Source organism: Carcharhinus amblyrhynchos, chromosome 8 (genome assembly GCF_965287045.1).
Source record: "Carcharhinus amblyrhynchos chromosome 8, sCarAmb.v2.hapA, whole genome shotgun sequence".
NCBI lineage: Eukaryota > Metazoa > Chordata > Chondrichthyes > Carcharhiniformes > Carcharhinidae > Carcharhinus > Carcharhinus amblyrhynchos.
The window spans coordinates 100,643,454-100,664,441 of NC_137331.1; the positions used below are offsets into that span (position 1 = coordinate 100,643,454).

General features: G+C 38.6%; 1 protein-coding gene across 6 annotated transcripts in view; it reads left to right on the plus strand.

Annotated features, from left to right (window-relative positions):
- khdrbs3 (KH domain containing, RNA binding, signal transduction associated 3) overlaps positions 1–19,961 on the plus strand; it is a 183,150-nt gene extending 163,189 nt beyond the window's left edge. For 4 of the 6 annotated variants that reach the window (XM_080194580.1, XM_080194581.1, XM_080194582.1 and 1 more), the window contains one exon: positions 7,580–8,271. In XM_080194580.1, coding sequence (XP_080050706.1) covers positions 7,580–7,680 — 101 coding nt within the window. In that variant the 3' untranslated portion in view covers positions 7,681–8,271. Of the gene's footprint in view, positions 1–7,579; positions 8,272–9,139; positions 9,204–17,435 lie in introns of those variants that run through there. The other 2 variants (XR_013887736.1, XR_013887735.1) reach the window with 2 other exon arrangements.
- Positions 19,962–20,988: the final 1,027 nt, after the last annotated feature.

A 20,988-nucleotide genomic window follows, 5' to 3' on the forward strand; every position in this document is an offset into this window, starting at 1 on the left:
TGTCACAAGCAAATCATCAATGCATAAAATGCACTTCAGGTGTATGGGCTGATCTGGAGATGCTGTTTAGTACTAGTTAGTAAAAGTATATGTGCTGGAAGAACAGGCTGCTTAGAACTACATCTGATAAGGACTGCATTGGAATGAAGGAAGAAGAAAGTGAAGATGGGGCTTCTAACACCAGAGCACCCAATTTGGATATCCTGAGTCGCAAAGCCTCAATTAGTCACTTACTGCAGCTATCTGCTTATCAGTTGCACGTGTACCAATCTTGTCTTTGCGTTCATTATCAAGCAGCAGATAACCATGTTGTGTGTGTTAAATAGCTTAATTTTTCCTCATTTATTAACACAAGTAAACACGCTTGTGTAGCCTCAGTGAACTACAGAACCTGTCTTTGTGCTCCTATGTAGTGCAACCTCAGGAGCAATAGCTAATTGCCCTGATTCTTCCTTTGCAGCCAATCTTTAGGCATTGGAATCTGTGAAGGCCCACCAAAGACTGCATCTGCACTTATCCATGAGTAGACAGCATGTTGGTACTGATGGGAGATAGGCAAAGGAACTATGGATGAGTTGTACAAACACTTCCCACTTCTATTTCCCTTCTCAACATTGTCCTTCTGGGCCAAGCACATCACTGCTACCTCTTTGCAGTAGTGAAGCTTTGACAAGATTGGTGGCCACGGTTAATATAGCTATCATCCTGTTTACAACAGGAGAAATGTCACCTGTCATTTGCATGGTTGCCATCAGGGCATGTGGGGACTAATCACTGTGCTGTGATTCAAAATCCAGAGAGTAGCTACTTTATCAATGGATAACATCCTTTCAATGGTTTGTGACTCTTCCACTCTCCTCTGATATTGTGCAAAGTGTATGACATGGCTGCCAATAATGTGCAGTATGCTGCTGGCCCTCAGTCAGCTGCTTCATTGGCTCCTGAGGTTCAGCCTGTCTGAGCAGAGCTTGGAGAAGTCTGTGGCTTCCAACGCAGACTCTCCAGAGGTGTGCCTCACATCATCCTCTGCTCATCCTCACTTGTAAACTATGATCCACCAGTTGAAATGAAAGGTCATTGAACTGAAATGTTAACAGTTATTGATGAAGGCCTGCCTTCTCACTCATGCCTGAGGTTTGATTTGATTTATTATTGTTAAATGTATTAATATATAGTGAAAAGTATTATTTCTTGCGCGCTATACAGACAAAGCATACCGTTCATAGAGAAAAAAACGAGAGAGTGCAGAATGTGATATTACGTCATAGCTAGGGTGTAGAGAAAGATCAACTTAATGTGAGGTAGGTCCATTCAAAAGTCTGATGGCAGCAGTGAAGAAGCAGTTCTTGAGTCTGTGGGTGTGTCTTCAGACTTTTGTGATGATCCGTACGTTAAATCAACACCAGTCACTTTGGTAGAAATAATAGTAGAAGGGATTATTACTTAAAAGGTGAAAAGCTGCAGCATGCTACGGTGCAGAGGCACCTGGGGGTCCTTTTGCACAAATCGCAAAAACCCAGTCTGCAGGTGCAGACTTTACCTAACTCTGTTTCTTTCTGCACAGATGCTTCCTGACATGCTGAGTATCTCATTTATTTTCTGTTTTATTCAGATTTCCAGCGTCTGCAGTAGGCAGCTTTTGTAACAGTGAGATTGAAAGAGATTGATGATATTTGGGTTCTACAGTCTAGAGAGGCAGCTCAGAGAGGTTTGAATAGACTAAATAAATTAAGTTCTCAGTAATTTGTTTAAATTTGCTGGAAGGCGAATTTTAATGTGATAATCTGTCAATTGAACTAATAGAGCCAAATACATTAATTAAGTTGAACTAGGGAAGTAATAATGAGCCACATGGTCTTTTCTGACCCTTTATTATGTAAACTGTTCAGAATAGTAGCTCCTAGGTTTGATTTCTTTGCTGATACCAGCCAGGTTGGCTGGAGATGTTACATTTATATCAGATCCCCAGTGAGACAGATGAAAATTGACCAGCGATTCACTCCTAAAAACTATCCAATGATTCCTGGAAATTCAGTTGCATAGATGAGAACAAAATATTTGTCAGATGATATATCAACTTGATTACTGCCTTTGTGCCATCTAGAAAATAGTGAATGCTAACCATCCGTTCATCAAAAAACTGTTCTGAAAATAGTGGTCACAAAGACTGTTGACCTGAAAGTACAGTGGCATCTAAATTTATAACTGAAAGTGTAAATTACGTATTCATGACTTTTTTACAGTATTGCAAAGCAGAATTTAGCAGGAATGGTAAATTTAGAAAATATTCTAGGATTGGAGTGCTGTAAGAATAAGATCTATAGTTTAGGGAAAAAGTCTAAGGACATCTCTTCATTCAGTAACGAGCTTTAATTTTTGGTTTGTGTAGTGATTCATATTACTCTAAATATCTAATGATGCTTGATTCAGTAAACTTACCACCATTTCATATTACTATCTACTTTATTTCCGATCTCTAGCAATTATGCAAGTGTAATGATTAGAATGCATAAGTAAAATCAGTTGAATAGAACCTGATAGAGGTTTGTAAAATGTTGAGAGGAATAGATAGGGTGGATTCTCGGAGGCTATTTCCCAGGGCTGAAATGGTCGCTACGAGAGGACACAGGTTTAAGATGCTGGGAAGCAAGTACAGAGGAGATGTTAGAGGTAAGTTTTTCACTCAGAGGGTGGAGAGTGAGTGGAATCGGCTGCCATTGGTGGTGGTAGAGCCAAACTCGCTGGGGTCTTTTAAAAGACTTCTGGATGAGTATATGGGATTGGGAGTTACAGGTAGTGCTATGGCCTGGTAGGTATGGATATGATCGGTGCAACTTTTGGGCCGAAGGGCCTGTTTGTGCTGTAGTGTTCTATGAAATAACATCTTGATCTTGAAAAACCACAGTCATTCTTGAAAGAAAATAAACCTAAACCTCCACATATGTCGCTAATTGGGCAGTCCCTAGAATGTTGCTTTAATAGAAGTTAAATCTTAGATAAATAAACATCTGTAATTTATGTACAACAGTGGGAGAAAATTCAGCCTGATTAGTTTTCAAAAGCCACTCGTGCTATCCTTCAACAGAGTTTGTGGTTGTAAGGCATTTAAAAATTCCTGTGCTTCAACTAATTTGACAAATTCTTGCAGCCTTCTGTCCTATCTTCCACTGGTCCTCCAGTCTCATTAAATGAAAAGTTAAATTGTTAGGTCTATTATGTTAACAGTTGGCAAATAGTTGCAAACAGCAGATAACACATAACAGGTTTAATCAAATAGCATTCAAAGCAGAAGTCAATACAGAAAAGTTTGTTTTAGATTCCCTCTAGCAAAGAATCAGCAGACACAGTGAGCAATGCAGTAAATGTAAAGGTTCACCCTATTTTAGGAAATGGTTAGCATATAAAGTCAAGACAGAAAGCATGGTAAAGGTAAACTTTCAAAAACATTAAAAATACCACACCTGAAATGAAAGAACATGGTATTAAATGCAAGTTGATGATACTGGTTGAAAGATAGACGGAAGAGATGGAGGGCAGCATTTTTCATGCAGCCATTGGGTGTGTTTTTGGCAAGGGATCATATAAGATAGGGCAGGTGGCCACTCTGCCATCTTCCTGCTCATCTCTGCGTGTGTCCCCCCCCCCTCCCTCCCCCTCTCCATAAGAAGGAGCTACCAAAATCAGCAGCATGCCTGCCATATTTAAGTAAATAATCAAGGATCAATTGGGCTTGTTAACAAGTCAGTTGACTCACCTAATATATCACCCATGCAATAAAGCATGGGAATGAGGAAACCACTTTTTTAAAAAATAGTTTTCAATGGGCAGGAAGGAAAGGGCTTCCCTTTGCAGATTGGGGGCAGCACTCCTAAGATAGAAGCCCTCCCCCTTCCCTTATATCTGCCTGCTCCATTTATTTGTCTTACTGGCATTTTGCATAGTGGCTCCAGTGAGTACATAGAACAGCTTCCTGGAAAACAAACTGGCCTTTGGGCTGTGTTGGACAAGCCTGCACTAAATTGTTTTTGAAAATTTTACATTTCAAAACAGCACATTCCCATGCATCATTAATTAACAAGAAAAACACATTCCTACATTTTTCACAGAGAGAAATTTCAGCTTACAAAATATTAGCCTGTAGGACAGTGCCAGTAGCATTAGAGGCTTGATAGATTCTGCTTGCATTAATAACTTTGTTTTTAAACTTGCAAAAGTAAACATGAACCCACTGTTAGAAAGAATGAAGTTGGGTAGTTGATTAATACTGTATAACAAACATTTAATGATATTTGCCTCTAATTTGACCTTAAGCTGGTTATGAATGAAAATATAGGTAAATAATACAACAAAGCACTGTCTCTTCATTTCCAGGAACTAGAAAAATACTTCCCATTTTCAAAATTCTATCTTCTTCAACTCTAAATAATTCTCGTTTACTTAACCAAGTTTTAAGTAGAACTCAAAGCTGTATGTTACAGTATTGTGAGGGGATGGGGAGACATGTAGGGTTAGAATTTCGAGCGAACTCATCTGAAGTCAGCCAAACCAGTACAAAAGATCAAAATGTCAAATGTCAGTGCAAATCAAGTTTTTCATTCACAGGATGTGGATTTATTGCCTGTCTGTACATGTCCTGGTGAAAGTGGTGGTGAACCACCTCTTGACGACTGAGTGGCATGCTAGACCATTTCAGCAGGCATTTAAGAATCAAACATATTGCTGTGGATCTGGAGTTTCATGTAAGCCAGACTGGGTAAGAATAGCAAACTTTGTTCAACAAAGGGTATCAGTAAGCCAAATGGATTTTCTCAACAATTGCTAGTGATTATATGGTCACTATTAATGATACTTGCTTTTTTCTGCAATCCTTTGTTCTGGTTTGAAGAAAATTTAACTGAAAGTTTCCACAATGCATTCAAGGAGACTCTTAATTTTAAGCTCTATTCAAGGCGCAAGAGCTCTAATAGGCATTTTTTTAAAGTTATTAAGAAACTGGTGTACATCACTGAAATGATTCAGTGGAGTATTTTTTTAAGTCATTTTCAGGTATTTAAAATCACAGATGGTGAAACTCAAAGCTGGTGGACTATGTACTCTTTTTAAATAGAACATAGAAAACTACAGCACAAGTAGGCCCTTTGGCCCACAAGTTGAGCTGATCATATCCCTACCTACTAGGCCTATCTATAACCCTCAATCCCATTAAATCCCATGTACTCATCCAGAAGTCTCTTAAAAGACCCCAATGAGTTCGCCTCCACCACCACCGGCAGCCGATTCCACTCACCCACCACCCTCTGAGTGAAAAACATACCCCTGACATCTCCTGTGTACCTACTCCCCAGCACCTTAAACCTGTGTCCTCTCATAGTGACCATTTCAGCCCTGGGAAATAGCCTCAGAACCCACCCAATCTATACCTCTCAACATCTTATAAACTTCGATCAGGTCACCTCTCATCCTTCGTCTCTCCAGGGAGAAAAGACCTAGCTCCCTCAACCTATCCTCATAAGGCATGCCACCCAATCCAGACAACATCCTTGTAAATCTTTATTAATTTGTGATAAATCCACTTGCAAACATATTAATAGAACTGCACCCAATTAGCACATAATGTTTTTCTTACGTTAAAAATACTGCCCAATTACACTGCTTCACAGAAGATTTTATATTTGTGATAAGACAAATAGGTTCCAGCATAGTCTTGAACCATTTCAGAAAACCTGTTCAATTTGTGCCTGGATTGGACCAAAATAGATACTACTATATTGCCTGATGTTTCATGATATTTCATTAAGTTTTTCTGTCTCACTCAAAATTAAGTCCTGGAGAGGAACACCTTTAAATTTCAGTGCGTTTTGATGGTATTAATTTAAGTACAGCAATCCCCCTCCCTCCAGAAGTGATAGACCAATCTCCATCTTGCATCCCAGCCAGTTTCTGCCTGCATCTTGCCCTGGCCCCCCTAGAATGAAAGGGGCCCTTTTAAAGGTAACAGGTCTCAGGAAATTTCCAGACTGGCTAGGTCAGGATTTATTGTCCATTCCTACTCTATCAGCTGTTCACCCAGTTGGAGGTTAAGATTGGGTCTGAGGTGAGGGCAGGTTCACTCGAGGCATTCAAGAGGGAATTGGATTATTATCTGGGAAGGAAAACTGTGTGGGGTTATGGGAAGAAAGAAGCTGGGGTAATAGCAGTTGTTGAATTCTGCATTCGGAGCATCTGCTGTTATGGTTCATAGGATATCACCAAACTCTTGTGCCCATGGTAAAGTAGTAGTTATTTAAGAAAACAAAACTCTCAAATAAATACATTCTGTGCCTTCCTGTGTGTGAGTGCAGCACAGGCCAGCAGTTACTGCTGAATGGGAAAATAATGCGCTAGAGATAGTGAAATTTTCATACCAGTTCTCCTAAATAGCTCACTATTGAGGTGAAGTCAGAGGAAGCATTTGTTCATACAAAAGTAGTCTATAACCTTTTTGAGCTTAGGTCAATTGAAAATTTCAAAACTAAGGTTGATAGTTTTGTTGGGCAAGGGTACTGAAGAATATGGAACCAGGTAGGTAAATAAAGTTTAAAATATAGAGCAACCAGTAATCATTCTGATTAACAGAGTTGAGAACTGAGTGGCCTTCTTCTATTTCTCTGTTCACAGCAGATATATTTATACGGTAATACGCAAACTAACACACAGCAAGTTGTTTAAATTACAAATATTAAACAAGAATATAAACTCACAAGTTCTCTTCAGAATACTTGAATTAATCAGATTTTGAAAGCTTTCCTATGCAATGATAAATGAGTCGCACACTCCTGTGTCAGACTCATTTGGGTTCCATTTCACGTGTGAAATCTCTGCATCCCAATTAGAAGCCTTTTGAAGAGGGAATTCAGTGTCATTATCAAGGATAAAACAAACAAACGGTGCTAAAACAACTTTGAGTAGGTGTTTCTACTTTTCAGGGCACACTTTAACTATGTACAATTTGATTAGGACTTGCAGCAAAATCATAAATATAAATAATTTATAGATCAGATACTCTGGTTTGACCACTCAGCCAAGTTATCTGCAAACCTCTTCCCTGGAGTCTAGTTCCATCTAAATTCTGGTTATTACAAAACTGTATGACATCAAATGCAAAATTCTCACATTCTATCACATCTTGATCAGATCTACTAGAGATCTGAAAGGTTCATTATGCTTAAATTTTGTGAAAATACATTTTAAGGAAAATGCACTTGACTTTAACTTAGCACTTGACTACCTACTTAGCATAATTATGATGGACATTGTTCACTGGTTTAGCTTTAGTCATTAAAGAGCTGATCCAAGATGCAGAAATTACAAATATTGTGCTAGAACATTAAAGCAGTTACCTGGAGAATTCTATGTTTTGGTTATAATGTAGTTTTTCAAAGACAATCATTTAAAGATGTACCTTTGATGTTGTACAATGTTAATCTGTCAAATAGTATAATTTTGAATCTGTAGTTTACCATCTGAATTTCCAATGAATGTTATTGTGGGCACCTTGACTGTGCTAATGCAGATTGTTTCTCTGTAATAACCACAATAGGTCAAGAAGAGTGGACGAACTCCAACTCACGGATGAAAGCTCCTCCAGCAAGAGCACCAAAAGGAGCATACAGGGAGCACCCCTATGCACCACGATACTGATCCTATCATCTATTCTGTGAAATACAATCATCATTAACTGTTTCTGCAGTGATGTACGCTGTTAAAAGTAATTGGTTATTTTATATAAAAGTTTTTTTTCTTAAATACAACAGATCTGTTTAACCAGTTCTGAATTCTTGTATGAAGTCCTTAATCCTTGGATGAAGAGATTATTTGATCTCTGCAAGTAGGTGGGTGGGAAGAAAGACTTTGATCTTGTGTGCTTTGTTGGAAACGAGTAAACAGGATTAACACATTTTTTTAAGTTTTAACTAGCCATTTAAAAATCTATTACCAAACTAGGTTTGATAATGTAGATCACTTAAAATGTAAACACAAATTCAGTTCACATCAATGTTTTTTTTTGTTTTGCTTTTAGTTTTTGTTAAAAGTTTTGGTTTGAACTTTTAAGTTTAGCTTGTGTTAGAGCATTATCCCTTGTAAACTTTTACTTAAACAACAGTAAACTCCAAATGCCAAGTAAAGTTGTATTCTTTTGTAACTGAAGTCTCCAGATATTCTGTAGTGTTGAGATCAAAGACATTGACTATTCTTGCTTGATACAAATAAAGTTTTGAGAAAAACAACAAACTTGCTGTGTGTGACATATCAGTAACTGATACATTTTCTTAACGCCAAATAAATCCACAAAAACATTTTAAACAGGGAAAACATATTTTTGTCTTTTTAAAATTTTCTTTTAAAAACAATCAGTTTGTCTTGAGGTCTATACAGAAATATATCTGAATGATGTTTAAAACAAAACAAAAAAGTCCATATTGTTGGCCTTTGAAAATACACTACTGAGCAGTGAATATATGAAGAATGTGATCAGCATTTCATCTTGTCTAAGCATTTTTTCACTAGTGCACTTTGGAATTTTTATGAGAATTACCTAAATGAATCCTCCGCTGGAAGCAATTAAAGCTTTTTAGAGGCAAACAGACTTGACTAATGTGGCATTCGTCAGAGGCAGTGGATGTGTAACCCTTAAAAGGTCTTCAGTTGCAAAGGTAAATGAATCAAGTAGATTTTAATATCACTTAATTTACCTTTAACATTTAAAACCAGTAAACGCTAAAAGAAAGCAAGGTTGTAAAGCTGTTAGAGTAAAAAAATTACTATAGAAAAGGTTCAAGTACTACTAAACTCCTAACAATTATAAATCGATGTGTAGAGACTAAACTATATAACTGCAAACTAAGCAGTAGCTGATCTTAAATTCTATCCTGTTAAACAAAGTGTAAAAACCACATAACCTTTGTCTATAATTTTGTTATAGTTAGCCTCAAATGTTTGATTTTTGAATCAGAATAAATTCACTCTAAACAATGTTTTTTTTTCTAGCATTGCATGGTAATGTTTTTATAAGGCTTTTTGTTTACTTAGAGTCGTTTTTTATTCTGGCTTTAGATTATACTTGCGTTTATGTTCATTATTTTTTTTCCTCCGCTTACAGGATCTCTTTCTAACATCTCTGGCCGAATGGGAATAAAAATGTGATCCTGGAATTGTGCATTATGGTAGGTGTTTTATGGTGGTCTTGACCCCATAGTTATGTGTTGAATCTTTGAATAATAAGTGTCAAACTGTTCAAAAAGTATTCTTCTGTAACCAAGATATTTTCCATTGTTTCTTGCTTTCTCGAATGTCGTGTGCAGCTGGTTGGATGTCCCTCAAGGAGCCATTCTTCTTGTTTAAGTGTAGACCCCAACATCTGAAGCTCATTCGTCAATTCCACAGAATGTCCACAGCATCCATTTTACTGAGACCGGGGACATTAGTCATTTTTAATCTAGCCACTACCTAAAGTCTATTTTATGTGCATATATCTTCAAGCAGGAATCATTTGATATTAATAAGTGGGAACTGATGTAACATTTATTGCCATCCCAGCTAGGTACTGTTAAGGATAATTGTAATGTCAATTCTGGCTGAGATAAATCAACTGAGCACAAATTAGAAGTAAAACCTGGAGTCTTTCTGGTCCATATGGTGTATCATCATCCAAATATGGCGTTGGTAAAATGATTGAATTGTTTGTCTGTAAATGTTTGAATGAGTAGTTCGTAAATATCTAGGTCATGTTTTTCAATTACTAAATATTCTTATTGTAGAAATGCTGCAATGTAGTAATACCAGGCAGTATAGCAAAGCAACCTCTGCCTTACTCAAAAAATTAGTTCTCAGCAGAATTGGGTACACAAAATTAAATCTTGTTTAGTAATCTTTTTTGAATCATAAGACAGGATGATTGAAGTTGTCTTTGAGAATTAAGAAGCAGATGACATTAAAGTTAATATTTTCAGGTCAGTATACAGCATCCAAAGGATTATTTTCTCATGAATGACGAGTTTGACTATTCTATAGTACCTTGTATGGTACGATTATTCCCAAAGTCTTTACCAAGGACTGCAATCATAATTCACTATCATCAATACTCCAACACTGCACTACAGAGTTGGTGGACTGAGCCTGGGATTTGCCATTGTGAGTCTCTTATTTTAAAATATGTTACCCTGGACAAACAAGTACAAGATGAGACACATTTCTGCTAGGAAATGGGGAACTAAACTATATAAAAAAAAAACTGGGATTTGGAACAGAAAATCCCAAATACACAATAGTCCCACCAGCATCTCAAAAGAGAAAATACAGGGATTTTTTTTTAATGTAGGTTCTGATGCAGGACCTGCACCTATAATGTATGAAGGGTATCACTGGCCTCCATGGTAGGACTCTCATTTGAGTCAGAAAATTGTGTGCTTAAACTGTACTTCAGGACTTGAACTCTTAATCTAGGCAGATACTTCACTGGGGGACTGAAGCGATGTTGCATTTTCCAAGGTACCATCTGTGATAAGATTTCAAACCAAGGCCATATATGCCTGTTCAAGTGAATGTATCCATTGGCACTATTTGAAGGAGAATAGGGAGCTCCAGTAGTGTGCTCATTGCCATTCACCTTAACTGTGAAGTGCTTTTGCTCATTCTGAGAGTATGCAAAATGCTATATAAATGAAAGCTGATTGTTTCTTTTCAAATACAGACCATGAATTTCTAGCTACTCATACAGTGTTAGGAACGAGTCCATGTTGGATTTTGGACCTTGCCAGTTTTTGGGTGGGGTGGTTCAGGCTGAACTGGGTCTGGTGGGATCAAGGGTTGATCTCTACATTGATAAATGCATGAAGTCCATAAGTAGTTGGCTAGCTACTGTGACAATGTAGGACCTAGTTAAATAAGCCAGTAAGTTAATTAACGTGTCTAATAATAATTAAAATTCCTGCATGGCAATGTAAAAATACCCGGTTTTTGGAAGTCGTCAGTTTTCAGGTAGCTGAATTTGAGACATTACCTGTATTCTGACATACAACTTGCTAAAATGCATGCATTGCAATCATTTAAGTGAACTGTAATACAGGGCTTTATAGCTCTTAACCTTCTAATTCTACTTTAGAACTGTAAGGAAACAGGAAAAAACTTCCTGAATGTGCCCCACTGTTTTATTAGCAATGCAATTCAATCTTTTGTATCATAAATTCCATCTCTCTGTAGATTCTTTAATACCATTCCTTCCAATGTAAACATCTATCTCCCTTTTTGTGAGCCTGTATTGATTGTGCAGCTATGGGATTTGGGGGCAGTAGACATTTTCCCTGATTCATGTTTAACTGGCTAAATGCAAATCTAAGATTATAAAACATTATTCATCATCTTGAAAGAGGGAACAGTCATTCCAGATTAATCCCCTTCATTATTTTAAACTCCTCAGTCGTATTGTCTCTTGATCTCCTTACCAGGAGCTATAACATGTTGAGGAAAACATGGATGTTAGGGAACTTGGGGAAATAAACAGTGATGTTTTGAGGAGTGTACGTATTACAGTGAAGGAGGTGCTGGAAATCTTAAAGTGCATCAAGGTAGATAAATCCTCAGGACCTGAAGAAGTGTATGCCAGGGCATTGTGGGAGGCTAGGGAGGAAATTGTGGTGGCTCCCCTAGCCAAGATATTTGAATCATCGATAGTCACAGGTGAGGTGCCTGAAGATTGGAGAGTGGCAAATGCTGTGCCTCTTTTTGAAAAGGGCTGCAGGGAAAAGCCTGGGAAATACACGCCAGTGACCCTCACATCTGTGGTGGGTAATTGGAAATTTTGAGAGACAGGATCTATAGGCATTTCAAAGAACAAAAACAGCCAGGGAAACAGGCCCTTCGGCCCAAAGAGCCCGCGCCGCCGTTTTAATATTACCAGTCCCGTTTTCCCCCCCCCACCCATGACCCTTATCTATTGTTTTTATGGCAATCCACAATGAGACAATTTATTACTTCCAATCAACCTAATAGCACATCTTTGGGGTGTGGGAAGAGACTGGAGCACCTGGAGAAAACCCACGCAAGCATGGGGAGAATGCGCAAACTCCCACAGACACTGGCCCAAATCCATGTGTCATTTTGAGATGCAAGGACTGATTAGGGACAATCAGCATGGCTTTTGAGTGGAAAATCATGTCTCTCAAATTTGAGTTTTTTTGAAGGGGTAACCAAGAAGGTAGAGGAAAGCAGTGCAGTTGACAAGGTACCGCATGGTAGGTTGTTGCATAAGGTTAAATCTCAAGGGACCCTGGGCGAGGTATCTAAATGGATACAAAATTGGCTCCTTGACAGAAGCCAGTGAGTGGTTGTAAAGAGTTGTTTTTCAAACTGGAGGCTTGTGACCAGCAATGTGCCTCAGGGATCAGTGCTGGGTCCACTGTTATTTGTCATTTTATATTAATGATTTGGATGAGAATATAGGAGGCGTGGTTAGTAAGTTTGCAGATGACACTAAGATTGGTGGCATAGTGGACAGTGAAGAAAGTTATCTCCAGTTGCAACGGGATCTTGATCAATTGGGCCAGTGGGCTGACAAATGGCAGATAGCGTATAATATAGACAAATGCGAGGCCATGCATTTTGGTAGATTAACTCAGTAAGTTCTGCACTGGTTCAATGGTAGGGCATTGGGGAGAGTTACAGAACAAAGAGATCTAAGGGTACATGTTCATAACTCCTTCAAAGTGGAATCGTAGGTGGACAGAATGGTGAAAAGGCATTCGGCATGCTTGGTTTCATTGGTCAGAACATTGAATAGTGCTTGATAGACTAATGGGACTGAAAGTGGACAAGTCCCCAGGACCAGATGGAATGCATCCCAGGGTTCTGAAAGAAATGACAGAGGTGATAGTGGATGCCTTAGTAATTATTTATCAAAATTCGCTGGATTCTGGGAAAGATTGGAAAACGGCTAATGTTACACCGCTGTTTAAAAAAGGTAGCAGACAAAAGGCAGGGAATTATAGGCCAGTTAGTTTAACGTCTGTAGTTGGAAAAATGCTAGAATCCATCGTCAAAGAAGAAATAGCGAGGCATCTAGAAAAGAATGGTTTGATCGAGCAGACGCAGCACGGATTCGTTGAGGGGAAGTCGTTTTGACGAATTTATTGGATTTCTATGAGGATGTGACTAGTGCGGTAGACAGAGGGGAACCGGTGGATGTGGTGTTTGTAGATTTCCAAAAGGTGTTTGATAAGGTGCCTCATAAAAGGTTTCTACAGAAGGTACAGTTGGAGTTAAGATGTTAGCGTGGATAGAGGATTGACTGTCTAATAGGAAGCAGAGAGTTGGTATCAATGGCTGCTATTCTGGTTGGCAGTTGGTGACTAGTGGAGTGCCGCAGGGATCGGTGCTGGGGCCTCAACTGTTTACCATTTATATAGATGATCTGGAGGAGGGGGCTGAGTGTAGAGTGACAAAATTTGCTGATGACACGAAGATGAGTGGAAAAGCAAATTGCATGGAGGGTATGGAAAGTCTGCAGAGAGATCTGGATAGGCTGCGCGAGTGGGTGAGGACCTGGCAAATGGAGTATAATGTTAGCAAGTGTGAGGTTATACACTTTGGCAGAAATAATAGTAGGAGGGATTACTCCTACTCCTGCTCCTATTTCTTACTTAAAAGGCGAAAAGCTGCAGCATGCTACAGTGCAGAGGGACCTGGGGGTCCTTGTGCACGAGTTGCAAAAACCCAGTCTGCAGGTGCAGCAGGTGATCAAGAAGGCGAATGGAATGTTGGCCTTTATAGCGAGGGGGATAGAATATAAAAGTTGGGAGGTCTTGCTGCAACTGTACAGGGTACTGGTGAGGCCGCAGCTGGAGTACTGTGTGCAGTTTTGGTCGCCACACTTGCGGAAGGATATATTGGCCTTGGAGGCAGTGCAGAGGAGGTTCACTAGGCTGATACCAGAGATGAGGGGGTTGGACTATGAAAAGAGACTAAATAGACTAGGTCTGTACTTGTTGGAGTTTAGAAGGCTGAGGGGGAATCTTATAGAGACATATAAGAAAGTGAAGGGGATAAACAGGTAGTGGTAGAGAGATTCTTCCTGCTTAGAAAAGATAGCAGGACTTGAGGGCACAGCCTCAAGATAAGGGGGCGGCAGTTTAGATCAAAGTTGAGGAGGAACGTCTTCACTCAAAGGATGGTGAATCTCTGGAATTCTCTGCCCGTTGAAGTGGTGGAGGCTACCTCGCCAAATATATTAAAGTCACAGGTAGATAGGTTTTTGACAGACAAGGGAATTAAGGGTTATGGGGAGAAAGCGGGAAAGTGGAACTGATCCACTTCAGATCAGCCATGATCTTATTGAATGGCAGGGCAGGCTCGAAGGGCTAGATGGCCTACTCCTGCACCTATTTCTTATGTACTTATGAATACAGGAATTGGAACGTCTTGTTGAAGTTGTACAAGACATTGGTGTAAGGCCACACTTGGAATACTGTGTGCAATTCTGGTCACCCTATTATAGAAAGGATATTATTAAACTAGAAAGAGTGCAGAAAAGATTTACTAGGATGCTACCAAGACTTGATGGATTGAGTTATAAGGAGAGGCTGGATAGACTGGGACTTCTTTCTCTGGAGTGTAGGAGGCTGAGAGGTGACCTTTTAGAGGTCTATAAAATAATGAGGGGCACAGATTGTACCCGCCTCTACTACTACTAAAATAATGAGGGGTACAGATCAGCTGGGTAGTCAATATCTTTTCCCAAAGATAGGGGAGTCTAAAACTAGAGGCCATAGGTTTAAGGTGAGTGAGGAGAGATACAGAAGTGTCCAAGGGGCATTTTTTTCACACAGCGGGTGATGAGCGTCTAGAACAAGCTGCCAGAGGTAATAGTAGAGGCAGGTACTATTTTGTCTTATCCATGTAACTACCTAAATGCTAAAGATGGGTACAGAAGGATATGGGCCAAATGCAAGCAATTGGGATTGGCTTAGGGGTTTTAAAGGTAGAAAAGGCAGCATGGACAAGTTGGGCTGAAGGACCTGTTTCCATGCTGTAAACCTCTGACTGAGTTTACTCAGGATTTCACCATGGCTAACTTCCCATCATTTCTGTTATAATCCTAGTGAAACAGTGTTCCAATATTTCAAACAGTTCCTTTTAATCATTGCTGTAATCCTAGAATGTATTCTATTAAATGCAATTTCAGTTCTGTTTTTAAACATTAGATCTTTTTCCATGTTTTGAAACACCTTAATGGTTTTTTTAAAATAAAAGCTTAAAGCCAAATTCAATTGATGTTTAAGCCATTTTAGTTTCATGTGGTTAGACAGTCACTGAATGCTCAGAGATGAGATCTCAGCCAGTCAGTGTTGGCTGAAGTTGATATCCATAGGGAGTAACAGCATTCAAGTGTAGGGAGGGTGAGTAATTGCAGCCCAATGGAGCAAGCAGGCTGTGCAAAATCGGTGTATACATTGGGGACCACACAGATTTGTGTGTTCTCTCCCAGGTGCAGGGTGTGAGGAGGGTGCGAGGCCTTGAAAATAGAATCTGGCAGATAACCCTGGAGCCTGTGAGCTCCTGTGAGGAGTGTCAGAGAGGTGCAGCCTGCAAGAAGCAGGTCTACAACACAGGGCCACAAGGATCATGAGGGTGAGCACTTCTAAGGAGGCATAATTAAAACTTAAAACAGCCTTCTTGAGATGGAATTGCTACAGTGCAGGAGGAGTATATTTGGCCCATCGAGTCTACACCAACCCATCCCATCCCAGATGCTATCCCCATAATCCTATTTATTTACTTTCCTAGCCTCTTGACTCATAGGGGAAATTTAGCATGGCCCTTCACTGCCTACTGCATGTGCTGCCTTCCCTATGAGCATTACCTTTACTTTAAATATGACACATGCATATGGAATATATGTTTATAGTAGGACTATCTGATGGCACAAAATTGATGTACTAAATGAGAGGTGAGTGGGTCTCTGTTGCTAATAGAATTTCATCTTCTTAACACTCTATCTAACTGTTCCTGGTTATTTATATTAAAATTAGCCTCATTTACCCATTTAGATGTTCACATAATTTTCCAGTATTTTGACCATCTGTCATGCTGATGTGCTATTTATGATGTGGGTATGCCGGCGTTGGACTGGCGTAAACACAGTAAAAAGTCTGACAACACCAGGTTTTAGTCCAACCTATTTATTTGATAATATACTTATTATATTAATATAATTATCAAATAAATAGGTTGGACTAAAACCTGGTGTTGTCAGACTTTTTACGATGTGCTATTTATACAGCCCTAAAGTAAGATTTGTAGATACATTTCTGAGACTATTTCCAAACATTTCTACATTGTGTTCCCTGACCTCTTCAATTTTTTGGTGTATTGTGAAGGATATTTTGTTGAGGTAGTGTGACCTGCAGGGGCTCTTAGTTAAACAACATCTTGGTTTTACAATTCGTGTGTTTGCTTTCAAATCCCTCATAACCGCACCAAATCCCCTCCCCATCGCTGCATTCTCCGCAATCCCGATAACCGTACCAGATATCAGAACTTCTCTAATTCTGACTATTGAGCTTCCCCAGTTCTAAATTCACCACCATTGGTGATTGCGCCTTCTGCTGCTATGGCCCTAAGCTTTGAAGGACATTTTAACTTTTTAAAATCGTTCTTAAACCAAGCTTTTGATCATCTGTCCCAATGTCAAATCTTCGTTTTATACTGTTCCTGTGAAGCACTTGATACATTTTATTACCTGAAGGGTCCTATATAAATGCTGTTGTTAGTAGATAAGATAATGTGGTTTTTCAATCGTAATTCCCCACTTTTTTTTGAAGAAGAACGCAGCCAGATGCAGAGCTATGTTATCTGCAAATTTACCTGCAGTTAACATGCATCAAAAGGCTAACACCACTATTGTGGCAAGAACTGTCAACTTCTTCCTTGTGTACTCTCCTGCTTCCTTCTTATTGGTGTTGTATAAAGCTCTGGTTACACTCCATCCAGTACTTGCATTCAGGTCTCAGAAACCCTTGATGGAATTTTTTTTTAATTTCGAAGTGTAAGCCAGGTGAGAAAAGTAAATAGGATACAAGAATTGATTATTGATTTGATTTATTATTGTCACATGTATTGGGATGCAGTGAAAAGTATTGATTCTTGCATGCTACACAAACAAAGCGTACCATTCATAGCGTAAATAGGGGAGAAGGAAAGGAGAGGATGCAGGAAGTAGTGATGCACTATCAACTTAAGATCAACTTAATATAGGGTAGGTCCATTCAGAAGTCTGTTTTTTTTTAATTAGGAACAATGTTTTCAAGTTGGTGATAAAGGCAACTTTAGTGATTCATATTGTCTAAAAAGTGGAACGGCTTAAAATGTACCAGAAATAAAGATCATTATTTGTCCTTCAACAGGAGATTGTGCTCTTGATGTACCACTGATTAAAATGAAGCCAAGCAAGCCACAGAATGGCAGTCACTGGAAAGAAATGAACATCCAACCTCATTTTTATTTTCATGTAAACTGTGAAGATTGTACAGTTGTTTGTAAATATATCTGTAAATTTAACTTTTTTATTAAAGCAGTTCTCATGTTTTGCATTATTTATTGAGTCTCATCTCACTTTGCACTAGTTCTATTAATTTTAGAAAATCATTTTGGAAGTTTTAATAAACTTAGAAATTGGTTGATACAATATATTTTCTTAAATTGAGATGCAAAGACGTTTTTACAAGTGAACAGATCTGGGTGTTTAGTATTTTAATTGTGCACATGCATTTATATCTAGCAATAATTAAAGGAATTAAAATTAAAACTAGGATCCTCAAATGTATTGAGTTTGTTTATGTACTGTTACAAATGATGTAGTAAGTTAGGAATAAGAAATAGCAATTCATTTGGTTAAGTTCACTCTACTGGGTGGATTTGCTATCTTCATTTTCTTCCTGCCTTATGCTAAGTCTGTCTCTCTCTCTCTCCACTTACTTTGTCCTGAGCAATAATTTGATAGTAATTGTACATCCAAGAGCTTATGCTATAACAAAATCCAGGTAAAAATCTAAATCTAGATAGTAACCAGGGTTGAAAAGAATTAGAGAAGATGGATGTTTCTTGGGGTGACACTAAACTTGGATTGTAAGTTCTGCAAGTTTATAGATTGTAAAGAGAAGTTGTAGCTTTATCTCTGCCAAACCCCATAACTCACTGAGATAAGTTGAGCAGTTCCATTCCATTATGAGAATACCCAGTCTATACAATGTATTTCTGTTCTTACCATACTTGCATCACCACTGAAGCACCCAACTACAATTTCTCACTTTCAAGCCTATCTTCTACAATGTTACATCTGTTGTTCTAATGAACTCTACTCATCCAAAGTTCTGATACTTGTATGTTATTTTTAATGGATTTCTTGATTGCCAGTTTTCCCCTGTATTTACTGATTTGCACTGGCACCCCTTTAGCCATATGTCACTCTATCATGTCCCTACAAGTGCTCTTATCATTCTGAATCACTTTTACATCTTAGTCATTCCTCAGTACAGATGATGAAATCACCCTAAACCCCATCATGGTTGTATTTTTGCTCTTCTTCAATAGTTTTTTAAATCCTTCCTCGGGATAGGTCACTCTTCTTAATTCTTCTCATTCCCTTCATGCTGATTTTTCTCTCCTGTTTTGTGAAATGTGTTGGGATGTTTGTGCAGAAAGATTATATAGTTGCAAGTTATTCTTGGGAAAGAATGAGTTAAGGAATTGGATCTCAATTCAGATGTATGGAAGAGTATATGGAGTGGTGTTTGAAAGCAGCAATTGAGAAGTTTGGACACTATGGGCCCTTAGTATTTACAAGGCATTTTTGCATAAAGAATGCTAAATAAATATGATCATAACTGATAACTTTTTTGTTTATATATCCAATTCAGTCCAGTCAAGTCCCATTCAGAGTCTCAGCAAGTGAGACATTCCTGATCCAAGCTGACAAGACAGGGCTCTCACCCCCTGTCTTGGGCTTGATCTACATGATCCAAGCTGATTGGCGTAGGCATTGCACCTCCTCTAAAGCTTGATCTCATTTGCATCTTAGCCAAAAGGCTGAAATGCCGCTGTTAAAAATTGCCCAAATGAAGCTACAACGTAACCTGATGAGTTCAACCAAGTACAGCATGTCGATACTACACTTGCTCTTAGCCAAAAGGCTGAGAAGCAAAATTGCAGCAATTGGTTTCATAGACTAGTTTTGGAAGCTAACCTGTTTTTCAGCATGTCGTTAAACCTCTCGCCCTTCAACATCCGACTGAAGATAGTGCATGTCCTTCACTGATGCATGTTAGACTGAACTTCTGCCCAGCTTCACAAATGAATCACTTTCCAACTGCAGTTGAAGGGAAACAGGCTTTCATCAGTGTTGCCCTTGGTGAATAAGAGGATTCTCTTCCCTTGTCTCCACTCTCCATTTCTCAATGCAGCATTGCAGAAACAGCAACCAACAAAGTTAGAAGTCACACCAATTCCAGATATTGACTTGCAAAGTTAATGATATAAATCTTATAGGAATTCAAATCATCAATTTTTTTATTGGCGCTAAGTCGAACTTCTACGTTACTTGAATTTGTGTGTGAACTTGATCTAAATTTCCATTAGAATATGCCCTGTTTTTATGTGGTACCAGATTATATAGTAGAATAAAATGCAGCCTTTGTTCTTTGAGGCTTTGAAACCTTATCTGAGTTCTTGTGTATGATAAAGACCATGAGAATTTGACTCTGGAGGGGAAATACTAGTATTGAATCAACATTTAGCCTCTTGGGGAAAACAGCCAAGTATATAAGCTCCAGGCGTTGAACAATTAATTTTTGTCTTTTCTTCCAGTTCCTGCCTGTTTTGATTTATTTTTGGAGTACAACAGGAGATTTTCAACTTTTGATCTAGCTTTTAAAGCAACTGTAGTAGCAGAACTTGATTTCCCTCTCAATGTCGAACTCCTAATGACAACCCATGAGTGCTGGGGATCTGATTCAAATGCATAGTTAAAGTCATCCTAGGAATTTGGGAGGATTCAAATTAATGGAAGTCCTTTCGCATTTCTCACAAACGCAAGTTATTGTCTATAATAATCCTGGCCCAATGTTCCGCTAGACACTATCTATTTCATACTGCAAATAACTGCCATGTTGCAATAATGAATTCCAAGTCATATGAAATAATGTTGCTCATCCAATGTCTAATATTTTTGTTTGTGTTCTTCATCATCTTTGAATATTTCACTAATGTATGTCACAGTGTCAGATACTGACTGGCCCTACATATCAAACAAGTAGATGTGCTACATACAAGTGAAATACCTGTCCTTTTTTGCTATGATGAGCAATTGTTGTTTGAAAAATAATAATTATATTGGCATGCAGTAATTAAATAAGATTTAGTGAACACAGTAATTAAGTAAGTTTAACGGTTGATGTGATCCCTTGAATCGAGGATGGAATTGGATTGGGACCTTTGTTGCTAGAGGATAAATTATGTTAATGCTGAGTTGAATGGTGGATAAGCAGAAGTCTATAATATTAATGTTGCAAATTTGCTGAAAGGAACCAAATTAAGAGGTGCACTACTACAGCTTGCCTGCAGTGCTTTTTCATCCTGAGCTTAAATTAAAGGCAAGCAATAGTTTGAGAGTCTAGTTATCATTTCTTCTAGGTGGCAGATAAGCTGGTCATTTCCAGCTGGATTTTTGTCTGACCTTGGGGAGGAGACAACAATTTTAGAAGCAATTGGCAGTCTGTAGTAAACAATTATTACCTAATTGACTTAAGGAAATCTCTAAAAAGGATTAACATCTAATTGGGAAGTTACCACCTGAATGTTAATGCACAAATCCTAATCTTGGTCTATGTAGAACATAGAACATTACAGCGCGGAACAGGCCCTTCGGCCCACAATGTTGCGCCGACCAGTCTTATTTTAAAA